The sequence below is a fragment of the Erithacus rubecula genome, assembly GCF_903797595.1.
Source record: "Erithacus rubecula genome assembly, contig: SUPER_Z_unloc_3, whole genome shotgun sequence".
Taxonomy (NCBI): domain Eukaryota; kingdom Metazoa; phylum Chordata; class Aves; order Passeriformes; family Muscicapidae; genus Erithacus; species Erithacus rubecula.
In genome coordinates this window covers 928,861-943,667 of record NW_027635944.1, presented here as the reverse complement: position 1 = coordinate 943,667, position 14,807 = coordinate 928,861, and the positions used below count along the sequence as shown (strand labels likewise).

Here is a 14,807-nt window from a genome sequence, read left to right as displayed (position 1 = left end):
AGGAGGGATGAGGCCATGGGTTATTTGATACCACCTGGAGCCATGAAGGGGAGAGGACTGCTGTTCAGAGGGGTGTCATTTGTGGGACTGCTGGTTTGTAGGACTGGGAGATAAGGTGCTGGGTTCTGCAGTGAGGAATCATGTGTGTTCACCCATCTTGCACACTCTGTTATTGCTGTTGGTCTTAATTCACTGCTGTTCCCAGTCAACTGTTCTTATCTCAGCCAATGATCTTCACCTTCTGTGTCTCCAATTCTCTCCTGTCCTGCTGTAAGGGAGTGGAAAGAAGTGAAAGGAGCGACACAAAGGTCTTTAGGATTTAGTGGGAACAGTAAACTGAGGAATACTATTTCTAAACCATGACAGATCACTAGATTGTAACTTGAAGATTAGCTGATGAACCACTAACAATGCTCCTCATAAAAAATGGCATCACAGTCTGTAAGCTGAAACAGACTGAACTTACTTCACTACTAACATCTGCTAAAATTGCAGCACTCTGGGATGTGGCCGTAACAACAATGAGTTTAGAATCAGAATACAACTACAAAATACAATAAATTATGACTGCAGTCACTGACTGCAGGTTCTATATCAATGACCTCTGATTGCTTGTTTCACATCTTGGTCTGCACAAATGAATGTCAGTTAGAGAAAATAATCCAGTATCTGCAGTTTCCTAAGAATCCTAACCAAAGTCCATGAACTTTGCAGTGACACTGAGGTACACTAGACACCTGACATCATCACTGGTATCTGGAATCAACAATACCACACTTAGTGTAAGCATTTAATTCTATTGACCTGAAACACAAATATATATTAAGTGAATTCTCTAGCCGAAATTACCTCCCTCTTAAGAAGTATTTCTGTGCTATCAGAGATGCTTTTCTGGCATCAAAAGGACCACGCTCTGCCAGTTGGCAACATCACTTCATGCTTTGGTTTTTAAGCCTCCAGGGGTTTGGAGAACGTCATGTTAAAAAGTCAGGGTATAGGACAACAGCAAATACAATTGAGATTCCCTCTGAAGAAAAGCCTTTACCTAAGAGCTGATATCTTACTCCAACTAAAAGATGGTGCAGCAGTGCTTCCCTGTACATTTTATCTTCCCTTCTGTTCTGTCTGCAGCATGCAACAGAGTAAATTTAAAGTCAATAGCAATAGGTGCATACCAGCGCTCAGACTGCATAGAAAGATACTCCCAGTTGTCAGCATTCCTTTCTGTCACACTGCTGCTGCTGTGGGAACCTTTTGAGATGATCTTTCAAGCCACCAATGAGAGACTTCAGGCTCTCTGCACTTGCTGTGCTCGGTTCTTCAGGTATCTGCACTGAACAGAGTCATAGCAGGCAAAAAGCTTTTCAATTTTCTTCTATTGACTATCCAGGAGGAAAACAGAAGCTGATCTGCCTGCCAAGTATCTTGTATACAATATGATTAAATGACTGGATATACTTCAGGCCTTCACCATAAGCAGAGAGCATAAACTAGCAGTTTGTCACACTGTGAAGAAAATTAAGACTTTGTTGTTTTATTGCACATCTACATTAATATGACTGGCAAAGGAAAGTCATAATGAATCATAATGGATGCCATGGCAAAACAATGCTGGTGTGTTGGATCAAACAGTATTGAAACTCACCAACTCACTAATTTTTTGTTTGTGAGAAATGGTGTAAAGTTCTTCCCATATTGCAAAGTTTAGACATAAGAGATTCTGCTTCTAATAACTTTTGAATGACAAGAATTGTTGTCTCTCAAAAATCTTACACTCATTAAAAAGCAATTTAGGAGGTTATTGAAATAAATTATTTATGTAGTGGGATGCATCATTGAAAAATGTTGAAGAGGCATCCAAAAAGTGACTCAGTATCTCCAAAACAGAAGTAACAGCTCACTTTTACTTTTTCTTATGTAAGTTTAATAAGAACTGTATTTAAGTCAACTGGTATTATTTAACTGAGTTTTTAAAGAAGTCCATCTGTTTTATAAAAGTACCCATCACCATAGTAAAAGCTAAGCTTTGAAGTATCATCCTTAAGAAATTACTTATGAAACAGAAGAAGTAACTTTTGTTTGGTCAAAATAAAAAAAAAATACTATGAATATTTCTGTTTTATTCCTGAGGCTATACAATAAGCACAGTACCATTTTAGTGACCCCATTTGCATTCTGTTATGGACCTGTGACTGATAATGCCTAGTTTTATAAATACACATGTTAACAAATAGCAGTGGAAAAACACAGAAAGAAAAAAGCAGTAAACCAAAACAAGATGCCTTGCATAGCAGAAATGACTTCATCCACAGCTGACTGCCTCTGAGCAAAAGGAAACTAGTATAAGTCTGTACCATTTAGAAGCTTCATGATTTGCTGCCAATTTGTAGAAACCAAAGTAAACTTTTGGCTGTATGCCTACATACCATAGTAGTTAAAGAAACTATCATCCCACCCATTTTGACTACAAGCCTTGAAAGATTAGTCTAATGTTTCTTCCTACCCTCCTGTTCTCCTTAGCTAATAGAAGATTTAACGTAAAATTTCCAAAATTTAATTTTGGAAAGTGCCACTCCAGTACTCACACAAAAGTAATTTACAGTTAAATTTTTCTTGCTCCTTTTTGCCCACCAATAAGCCCCAGAAACAGAAAGTCTTCACTCTAATTAAAAGTGAAAAGCTAGCACACAGATCCAATACTCTGATGTTTCACAGCTGCATGCAGAGCTGCCCAGACACCTGTTTATTTTTATAGCAATTCCTTTTGCTCTTTATCATCCCATCCCTTAAGGTTGGATTATAAAATGAGGCAGAATAAACTAGATCATCGTGAAAACCACAGCACATTTGTACATCCCACCTCCACTGAAAAACCCAAATCACTATTACACAATTTTGTCTGTCCAGCTGCTACCACAGGAAGCAGGAATCAAACCAAACTGATCTACACATTATGAAGTCTTTACAAGACATGACTTTTAGAATGTTCCCTGCCTGTGTTTAGCTTGACTTCCTGACACAACTTGAGTATCTAGTGCCAAATGGCCATGTATGCTGGACAAGCTGAATTCCTGCTCCAGTTTCTGAAGATATTTTAGATACAAAAAATATGGACATGCTATTAGTAGTGCTTTTCAGCACCTGTGTAGTGATTTGATTCTAGTTTAGTCTAGGGGCAACTAGGAAAAAAGGGCAAAAGCTGCAAAAACAGAAGGTGGTTACCTGCTGATTATCACACTTTGTGTATCTGCTAATTGGAAACACTGAGCCTCTAAGTTAGACTGCCAAGTAATCTTACACTGAAAACATGCTTCATGTATCCTTGGTGTCCAAAAGAGACTCTACACTGACACTGTACCTCCTGATAACAGTGACAAAGCTCAGTACAGCACAGCTTCTGCCCTCCTATCACCACACTCCACTGCAGAATCCTGGAGGCTGGGCAGTGAAAATACTTAAGGGGGAGGCAGAGTATGAAAACTAAAATATCTTAGGCTCTAGTGGATAAAACAAGCAGTCTAAATTTATATTCTGTATAAAACTTTAACTACTAATAAAACAGAAAGCAGACTCCCTTTTCTGGACATGCTTTGTAAGAAAGTGACTTCACTACTCAGCCAAAGAAAGAATTCAACTTCACAGGTGAATGTATGTGGCTTCTTGCTGCATCCAGAAGTCCTTGAAAGTGCACTGAAATTTGGGAGTTTCCAACTGTACCCTTGTTATGCCACACGTCCAAGAAGAGGAATATCACACAGATGAGCTAGGAAGTGTCCTTGAAGTGTGTGTAAGGACAGGTGTGGTGAGCAGCAGAAGAGAGGGATGTGCTGTGATGCAAATCTGCAGCTCAGCTGAAGAGTATTTGCAGAGGGTGAGTACTGAGGCCCTGCTCTTCTACCTGTCCTATTACGATGTAACACCCTTCCCTGCCTTTATGAAGAAGGTTTTGACCAGGAGAGGATCCTCCCATCCATGTGTGATCCAAGGTTGCTCCAACTGTTTCTGCAGTTAAATCAATGCTGAGTTTTGCAACTGACTCCCAGCTTTCACTTGCTGCATTCTTCTGGACAAAATGTGTTTGTAAGACAGAAACAACACAACCCCCAAAGCATTTTACCTGTGTAAAACAAGGTTTCAACCTGTAAAGTTTCTTTCCTGTGGGCAGAGAGTATTAAATGCTTTTCACAATTAAAAAAAAAAAAACAAAACCAACCCAAACCTCAAGAAAATAAAATGCACAGTAAACACACTGACAAGTAGGATTCTCTTTCCTTCAAATGATGTGATTCCACAGAAACATTCTTTCTGCCAAGTACCTAGCTAAGAAAATGTTATCAACAAATAACTATCCTCAAATTGAGGACAGAAAGGAGGCCCACGTGGTGAAGTGAGGTGAGGTGGCCTCCCTGATTTTCCCCAAGCCTTAACCAGAGCACATCCAAAGACCAGAGTTGGAATCAGAAATACCAGAAGGCAGAACTCTGAAGGGGAAATATGTAATTAATAGAGATATCTCCAACTAGTCATGTGATACACATATAACCTGCCAGAATTCTCACTTCTGTATTCTATCAAACTACAAATGAAAAATCTCCATCACTATAAAAGAAATCATTGAAGGGGCAAAAAAGCAACAACCTCCATGAGCCTGCCTACTTCAATAAAAAAGTTCTACAACGTTCAAGAGGGTCAGAAACTGGGGCAGCTGCAACATCCCCTAATAATTCAATGAAATTATATTTAAGAAAAGCCAGTAATCCCATATATTCTGCCTCCCAAAGGGATTGAAAATGGTTCATTTCACATGCCCAGAACTCTCAAACTGATTTTTAGTTTTCAGATAGTTTCAAATGCTTTCAAAGAGTTATATGCGTGCATGGAAAAGACAAAAATATGTATTTCACAGAGATTTTAACACAGATCATTCTGTTTCATGAGGAATCAAGTTTTGTAGAGTTTCATAGACAAACTGGTACTTTCTACCTGATGGCTCAGATTGAAAATGTCAAGGGTGTCATAATGCCTTACTTGTTCTCGTTGCTGGCATCATATCGAGGCATAGGGTCAAAATCATTTCCATTTACATCAAAGCTGGCCTGCGAATCCTGTATCCAACAAAAGAAAGAAAACCAGTTGCTAATGAATTAGACTCGTGGCCTATACATTTGTTAGCAATTTCCTACAAGTGAGTAATTAGGCTAATATTCCTGTGGTTTTATGGTGACTGTCTTTTAAGAAATCATTATATATGGGAATTATATATTTTGTTTAAATTTTGGGAAACTGAGAAGGATAAAAAATGCTCTGAAAAAGTATAGGGAGGAAATAGAAAATGGTGTTTCATTTAACCAGAAGACTACTTTTCTTCTAAGAACCTTTTGGAAGTTAAGAGAATTCATTCTCAAAAATGGGATTTTGCTGAATGTTTTAAGATTCAAAAATTTGTCTGCATGACTATAACTGAAATTTCAGCCATTGTTTCAAGAAATAAGAATAATATAATTTTCTTAAGAATATCGTTATAAAATTACATCTTTGAAAACAACACAAACTGCTTCCCCATTTCTTTGGGAGTATATCTGTCTTTTTGTTCCATATTTATCGTGGTTCTTACAGCTGAAAATAGCTCGAAGAGTGAACAGCTGCTGGTTTGTATAGCTCTCACTAATGGATGCAGTAGCATGTGGTGTGTTGACATGGCAAGCAGCAATATATAAACTCTTGTTTGTTCAAGACCAGTCACACATCCACCTCAAATATTCCTATTTGAAGCCCCATCACCTATAATCTGAGATGTAGAAGGCATTTGTAATCAAACCAGCAATGTGTACTGCTTGTGAATTTGGGGAATTCCTGGTTGGCTTGAGGAAAGGGTGAGAGGAGTGGTAAGGATATAAATAGTTGCTTTAAATTCAGTGGTAGGACAGTACTGGAATGAGGTGACATGATACAATCTGGGTAATTTACTGAGGAGGTAAAATTATATATATTTTATTTAATTAATTAAAGATAAATGAAAGATGTGTCATGTATTAGGGTCAAACATACACTGACAAATTCAGCAATTGTCCCCCACTTGTGTTTTCACATCTTCCAAACTCAGTTCCACACTAGCATAAGGAAGGACACATATGACTAATTTAAAATAAGTGGCTTTAAACTGCAGACGCAGTTGTAGTTTTTAATGGGTTGTTAAAGATGTCTTTGTCATGATCTCTTAATGCTCTATCAAGAAGATAAGCTTGCTGGCAAAAAGCCTGTATTTTGATCTCTTTAACAAGACCTACATTTGTAATGGGAATGAAAGTTCATGCATGCCTTGCACTGGTCATCTTCACCAGTCCAGCTCAATCCAAAGATATTCGCTTCTTTATTACTTTGTGTAGAAGTACACTTTGCACACTTTATTTCAGACAAATTGTAAGTTCCTCACAGTTACATGCCTTCAGCTAATGCCTACTTCCAAATTATAGGACAAATCACTCTTGATGCTCTGAACAGCTCCATTCTGACACCAACACAGGAATCAACCCACTAGAGAAAAAGATTGTCCTTATGTTATCAGCTTCCAAGGCATGAAATCAGTCATCTAAATGTGGTGAACCACAAGCAAACAGAAACCTCCCAAGGCAATGTGAGACACAGAACATAGAAAACAATGGATGCAGCTCTATCAGAAGTTGAGGGGCCTCAGTAGAGTTAAAAGAGATTTACTAGAAAGAATATTCTACAACAGAATATTCTACACCTGTCTTTGACTGAGTAAATAATGAAAGGTCATATACTTTTCATCTTGTATTGTTTCTAGCAGTGTGATAAGTAGCTTTAAAAATTAATGCAAAATGTAAAATTACTGTCTTCAAGAAAAGCTTCTGTCTCACTGACTAAACATATTGGCCAAATATGGAATTCAGCTGCATACGCTAACTGAAAAGCAGTGTATTCCATTTCTGAGTTCTGAGAGTGTGAAGATGTTAAATTAAAAAATTGCAGAAGAGACAAAAAATATCCAGTAATTGATTCCAGTCCTTCAGAAATTCAGGACTCAGCTAAAAGAGGCATCCAGATATTAAATATGTACAGACAAAACACAGCCTTAACTAAAACAATACACATTATCATAAACTGTTTTCCTTTCCCCCATTGATGTTCATGTTTGAGGAAACACTTGTATGATTCTTCCTCCTTCCCACCTTTCTTCCTCTACCTTTCTAGAAGCAGCAATATTATTTTTGAGTATGAAATCTGGACTCTTGTGCACACTCACGTAGTTCTGCATCAAGTCAGGGTGGTTTCTTTCAATGCCGTCATCGAGGATGGTGACCACAACATTCTTTCCAGTGTAACCTCTCTTCCAAGCACCTACTATATTCATATCAGATTGGCAATGGTGGGTGTTGTCACTGCAGTGCTGGGGAGAGGAGAGGAGATATAGACATTGTATATTGGAGATTACTGAGCAGTGAGAGACCAAAATACTGCCATACTTACATTGACATTACCATTTTAAATCACACATGAACATAATGATTTGAATAGGAGCTACACAACATCAACACCTTTATTAGACAGAAAACAATTAGAAGAGAAATGCAAGTTGTATAAAAACTGCTAGTCCCACTTATTTCTCTTTCTGATAACTCTTCATGCAAAGCAATACAAAAGGGAAGAATTCAGCTGTACTGAATTTGAAATATTTGAATTTTTTTTTTCCAAAAAACCAAACCATATGTGAACAGAAGTAGACAAATGCCTGTACTGAAATGGTCATGGAAAAAAATGCACCTTACTCTTTAAAGCCTACATGCTGGGTACAATTTCTTGACAGAATGTTTGGAAACTAATCAAGATTCATTTCTATCTACAAAAGAAGGCTTTTGGCAGGTTTTGTGCAGTATCAGCAGGAGATGAGCCACAGTTAAGAACCTGTAATGAAAACACCACCCTGAAAAACTTCAATCTTAGGGGGTTGGATGAATTGTAGATAGTGTTGATTGACAGCAGCCTTGGGTACAGCTTTCAGAGTAACCAAGTCCAGTATGATGGAGAAAGAAAGTCCAGTGTACATTAAAGCTGAAAGCCTCTTCCTAGACACAAATGCACCCAGTTCATGTGAAGAAATCTGGCTCGCCATGGCAATGAGACACAACCCTCAGGTATTTGCAATGCCCCATTAGCCACTCTCCAATCCACACACACAGCCCTCCCCTGTGAAATTAGTTCCATGGACCTCTCTCATCAGTACTGGTTTCCTGCAGCTCTGCCAGGCTCAGACAGAGCAACAAGCAAAAAGAGAAAAAAAGAGGGGGTACAGGGAAGGGTAAAAGCAAAGGGTAGGAGGAAGAAAAAAAGCAATTTAGGAAGAAATTTGTACCATAACAGCAGCAGCTGTAGAGCATGCTCCATCTCAATCCCTGCCCCACCACCTCATGTCCCCACTTCAGTCTCATGTCTTGTCACTCTACAACTTTTAAGGAGTAAACAGATTTGGTGGAGTGCACTCCACCTTAGTCTCCTCCAGTCAGCACACTGAAGATCCATTAGCAATCCTATGTGAAACCTGATTTCTACTAAATCATAATTTTTATCCTCCTTTTCCTCCAGTTTATCACCCAAATCAGAGTATTTAAGAGTGGTCATTTGTTATTACTAGAGCAAGGTTATATTATTCTACATGATATAAAGTCTCTCTCAGGGTCTTTCCACTGTGCCCACAAATATCTGTCTCTCTCTGTCTATCCATCCCCACAACAAAGGACTTCAGGGACCAGTTCCAAGGAATGTGTAGCTTTTGTTCTCTGTATTGCTTGGAAATGCTCATGCTGCTGGCTTTACGAAATTAATTACAGTGTAAACTTGCTGTCTGAAAGTAATGGTTGTACACATGAAGACTTCTAATGTACAAACCATGTTTAAACAAATTCAATATTTCCAGGAACATTTGTCCTTTTCAAAATGTTACTAAATTAAGTATCAGAAAATACCTGCAAAAGTTTTTAATATCATCCTTAACATTTTCTCATGTGAAGACAAAGAGACAGGAAGGTGGAACCACCAGCCTTTAGCCACAGATTAAACCCAAGAGTGAGCTACAATGGGCAATCAGGATTCCTGGCTCTAGCCTCCAGTCAGATTTACTGGACCATTACACTGTGCCTTTATCCCCATTTTTGAAATGTCAAATGACCCTCGGCTGCTTTGCTTAATGTCTTGTCTTCTCCTCCTAGGGGATGAGCTTGTTATCTTGCTTTTATGCCAGCCAAACCACACAGGCTGAGCAAGCATATGGGTATTTTAATCCCCATTTCTTTGCCAGTTCTTTGGACCTCTGCCAGAAAGTCACCAGTACTTCTCTTAATGAGTCCATTGCCCTCACTTGCCTTACTTGAATATTTTCTTTTGTGGTGGTGACTGAAGGGGCCTTTGCTACGTGCATGGAGACAACCAGGAAAGACATATCTTGCCTTACTGTGGGCTCTGATGATTCTCTTGAGACACATGAGGTCAAATTGATTAACAAAAGGTAAGGCAGTCTGTGGCTCACTTGTAACTTTAGTACACAGCCTATGCTAACATAAGGATAGAAAACATAAAGGCAGCAAAGAAGCATCCAAATGGGAGTAGTTCAACAGCAGATGAGGGGTTCATTATTTTATCATAGTTATCATTATTACAATAAAAAACAACTTCCCATGTCCTATTTAGAAGAGCATCTGGTTTTTTCACCTCTACTCTCTAATCTTTTGTCTTCTGTTCAATTATTTTTTTATGTGTTTTTTAATCTCTGCACTCTTTCTAGCCTTTTTCTCCTATTCCAGTACTGTCTTTAACCACTGAAACTCCAGTTTTGTTTAATTCAACATCTGATCTAAGATTACTGTATTTTGATCACAAATTAGACTTTCCCTCATATTTGTGCCTGATTTTCTTCAGATAAATCAGAATGGGCATTTTCCTCTTCAAGCAGTCTGGTCTGTCTTTAATCAAGAATGCTTTAAATCCTGGAGTGCAATTACTCTTCATATCATTTATGGTATATGGTATAGATATGCTACTCACATACAACAGCATCTAATATACTAGCTACTACTTTTTCTCACTTGTACTCTTTCCTGTCTCCTTGGAGTGGTTTTGGCTGGGACAGAGTTAATTCTCTTTGCATTGGCTAGTAAGGAGCTGTTTAGGATTTGTGATGAACAGTTTGGATAAAACAAATGTTTTCATTATTGCTTACAAGTGCTTACCAGAGACAAAACCCTTTTCTTCTCCTCACATCACTCCCTCAGTGACAAGGCTGGGGGTGGACAAAAAGTTGGGAGGGGACTCAGGTGACCTCAACTGACCAGACCATAGGATGTCATTCTCAGTACTTAGAGCTGAGGAGGGGGAGAAGGAACAGGAAAATGTTCTAAGTGATGCATTTGTCTTCCCAAGCAATTTTTACACTATGGAGTCCTGGTTCCTGGACATGGTTGAACACCTGGGAAATAGTGAATGAATTCCCTGTTTTTGTTCTGCTAATGTGTGCAGCTTTAATTTTCCCTATTAAATTGTTTTTGTCTCAATGCATACATTTTCTTGCTTTTACCCTTCTGCTTCTCTCCCTGATCCCACTGCTGGGGGAGTGAGTAAGATGCTATGTGATTCTTAACTGCTGGATTGGTTAAAATTCCTCTTTCCTTCAAAACACATTTCCTGCCAGGAAATTTCCTGGGTTCCATTCCATAATTTTTCTTCAGCCACTTGCTGCTTGTCTACCACCAATCTGAATGACATTGTCAGGTTGTTAGCAGGGGGCTGGTTTTAATTAATTTGGAAGCACTTTTTCAATTTACAATGCTATCCAAAATTAATACTACTAACATCTGTCATGATAATAAAAGTTATGTGATTCAGAATGACTGAATTTTGTATCAATTAGCAAATACTGAATTTTATGGTTTATTTTCAGTCTACTTTCTATGTTTTTTCTTATTAGAAATGTTATCTGAATTAGAATTTTATTTGTTAGAATAAAAACAACTTTTGCCATGATCATGTACAAATACAGGATTGAAAGCTTTTATTAAATCTGTCAACCCTTGAACTATTGTTATCTGAATTTCAAAGAAATGGTACAAAATAGACTATTCTATTGTATTTTCTGCCTCTCAAAACAGATAAAGTAATTCATTAATTTCCTGCATCAGTACCATGACTAGATAACTGTATTAAATGGGCACTACTTCAACATACATTGCTTTCATCCACAGCCTGGAGAATACCATCAAAAGGAGTAAACAAACTCTTGCCCAGTTATTTAAAGTAATTTTATTGAGATTTTTTAAAGGGCATTATAAGTGTCATGTTTTTCTTTGGATTGTTTAATTTGAAAATGTTAATGGTACAACCAATTGTATTTAATAGCAACCATGTACAGGGTGGAAAAACTTCTGAAGTTCACATAGAAGAAGGAGGGCTATTGCATGAAAAAATTCAAATATTTAACTTCTCCCATACTTGAAATTCAGCATGAGCATAAAAAGATTAAATACATCTTATTCCAGATGTATCTTTGATACCTTCAGACAGACATTTTGCAAGCCTGTCTTTTCCTAATTAACAGACATAACATTAGAAAGATTGTCTGAAGTTTGCCTGTTGCAGTCAGCATCTGACATGGGCATGGATTCTCACGGTCACTTTCTGAAATTCTCTAAAAACTACCTTATGGTCATTATCATTATCTTAATGTCTCTGCTACACTAATTTTTGTAGTTGGAGTCTTGGTATATCCAGTTAGGGATCAGAAATAAAACTGAATAGTTAAACTGAAATATCAAGAACATATCAATGATCAAAACATTCTGGAATTACAGAGATGAAAATCAAATTACAAGAACAATAACTGTAAAATTATGTTCTCTCTTGCTTAGCAATGCCTATTAGTCTACAAAAACAGAGCAGAAACAAAAATTTGTAATTCTGTGAAGTGCAGTTTTGCAGAAATGGCATACTGTGCCCTCTGTAACTCTTCATGACTTCACTGCACTGATTTCTTGTAGTTTTTGAGTTACAAGGAATTATTTGGCAAGATCTAGTCTTTCTCTACAGGGATATAGAGAAATACAACATGCTAATCAGAATTACACAGTTTTGAATACCAACTGTGAGTCTGGCAAGTTCTGGACCTCATTTAGAGTACCTATATTTCTGATCATGGGAAAGCTCTGAAATGCCAACTCCAGCCAGGGATTAGAAAAGACAGACTCGGGGTACTGAGAACAAAAGCAGCAACAACAGCAAAGTCTGGTTTCCTTAGAGTTGCAGTGAAAAGGTCTTTGGCACAGACAGAAGCAAAAATAGTAGAATCTGCATCAGAGGGTTTTGTCAGCTACTAACCTGCGAGCGTGGAGAGGACAGAAATTGTGCAAGATCACACGTGGAGGAAGGGCAGTCCAGGACCTATGGCTTGAGCTTGATCAACACAAGCAGAGAAAAAAGGGGACACACAGGGCTGATTCTGACATTCTCTGGAGTTTAAGAAGGGACTATCTCCCTCATCTGTGATGGGAATGTAATGTGGGGCGTTTGGATCTCCTACACTGGTTCAGGAAAATGCACAGGCAGCAAAGGCCATAAGCTTTTTTTAACAGAGCAGTCATCCTAATACTACATTCAGCTTTCTGAGGTACAGGGTAAGTAAAGTTTTAAGTTAAAACTTGCCAATTATTCTCTCTTTTCCTGCTAAAAAAAAAAGATAATAAATGTATCTTTATTATACTTTTCAGGTGATCCAATTTTAAAGGGGAATGAAAGAAGCATGCAAGGTAGTAATCAAGAGAGTTGGAAAGCTAGGGTGCTTATTAAAATGGGCATAAGACAATGTGATCTACTGAAATGACTTTTTGGCTTCTCCAAGAAGCCAAGAGTAAGTACTTGAAAGCTGCATTTTCTAAACAGACTATTAAAATAATGTTTCTTTTTTAAAGCATTTGTCAGGTTTTTATTATTATTTTATCACCAAAAATATTATCAATAAAGAATTTTTAGAAGGAGGAATACTTGCACATCTTTATTTTTATTAGGCATAATCTGATACTTAGTGCATGATAAATAGCACTTGCTAACTGTATACAGAAAGTATTTCCTTCTGAGTTATATCTTTAAGTAATTTCTGATTGTTGCTGCACACTGTATTTTCAAGATCTAGAAGAAGAAGGCAGATAATATAGAGCCTGATTAACCTCAAATACAAGATTATGCTCCATGAAGTATTATCTAACTTCTGGAGTCATGCTTCACTAAATTGTTACTTTTTAAAAAAAATCTGTACTTGTATCAACAGAAACATTTCAGAAGTGCATCATATTAAATATTTAATTCCAAATTATTGCTTATGCAGCTTCAGAGAGTTTAGTTAATTTACTTTAGAGATGAATTTGATTCTTAAGCTTCACTGATTCATTAACAAAGAATATACTTAGAGGCCAATGAAACAATCACAGACATATGTTATTTTTTGCCTCTTTAAGCAATGAAGAAGAACAGAAAATCAATATGAAAGGGCTTCTTGTATTCATAAGAGGATCTGATATCTTACAAACCTACATATATTTTTGGGAGTTAAAGAGTTCATAAATGTTATTTTTTTGGCTATGATCAAACATGCTATTCTTAACACAAATAGAGTAATTCATACTGTGTTAAATTTGTGTTAAAGACAAGTTCATTACTTTTTAAAATCAGTACTTGTGTTTTTTCTGTAAACTGTGTCTGGCTTAAAGAGGGATTAATTGAGGGAAGCCCTTTATGCCCATTTCACACAGGCTGATGACTGCACTCTTTTTAGGAGTAGGAAGCTCCCCTACTTCTAGATCTTCAGACAGCAAAGCTTTTTCTCCCAGCTGCAACTGCCTCTAACATCTCCTCCTACATGGCTCCTACCTGTGTCTGCAATAGGACATCTGACACTGTTTTGGCAGTCCTCTTTCTTTCCCAGAAAGAGGAGAAGGCAACAGGAGAAGTTTCTTCAAGGCCAAGAAAGAAAAGCTAAAAACACCTTATGGTTATTGCACATGTTCTGCCACCTCCACTAAGAGGCAAATATGAAAAACTTAATTTAAAAACTTTTTAAAACCAGTGTGAAAGGTTCACTACAATATAATAATAAATAAGAACAACTACAGCAACAACAACAACAAAGATGATAACAAATGGCATATTAGACCTGGTGCATCTTGAATATCCTTGCATTACTGCTCATGTGCTGAAAGGTGTATGGACTCTCCCTGTGAAGCACTGGGAGAAGTGTAAGAATAGCAGGCAGAACATTTCAGGCAGAGAGGGAGAGAAAAAAAAAACAAACACCCAAAAACAATTTCCTGGGATTACTGCCAAAAAATGCCAGAAGGAAAGAAGCATGCACTGAAATGTATGTCTGTATGCAGCCACATTCTCTCAAGATCACTGTACAATGAATTACTGCTACAGCTGCTGCTACTATTGATACCATCTAGCCTACTTAGCATGAAAAAGCCAGGAAGAAGATCTAAAGTTAATGCATTTTCCCTTGTTCAAAATCCTGTGTATTAAAAAAAAAAGCATGGAACTTCTTTTACTAATTATACAGAATATGTGAGAAGAACAGCCTCAGTGGCACAAAATCAACCCTGGGGATTCAGTATTCACAAAGGACAAATGACTCCTCACAGAGACATCCTTTCTTTTTTACCATTTTACATGGTCTTTGACTCATCTTTCTAATTGACATTTTTTAAATCACAAAAAAAAAGAAAGCAAAATATGGCAGTTTTACAGGAAGTCCA

At 37.5% G+C, this 14,807-nt stretch overlaps 1 protein-coding gene across 1 annotated transcript in view; it reads right to left on the bottom strand.

Moving 5' to 3' along the window:
* PCSK5 (proprotein convertase subtilisin/kexin type 5) overlaps positions 1-14,807 on the bottom strand; it is a 175,844-nt gene that overhangs the window by 92,071 nt on the left and 68,966 nt on the right. Inside the window, exons 4-5 of the mRNA XM_079331357.1 lie at positions 7,268-7,411; positions 5,029-5,105 (exon numbers count right to left, since the gene is read on the bottom strand). Coding sequence (XP_079187483.1) covers positions 5,029-5,105; positions 7,268-7,411 — 221 coding nt within the window. The remainder of the gene's footprint in view (positions 1-5,028; positions 5,106-7,267; positions 7,412-14,807) is intronic.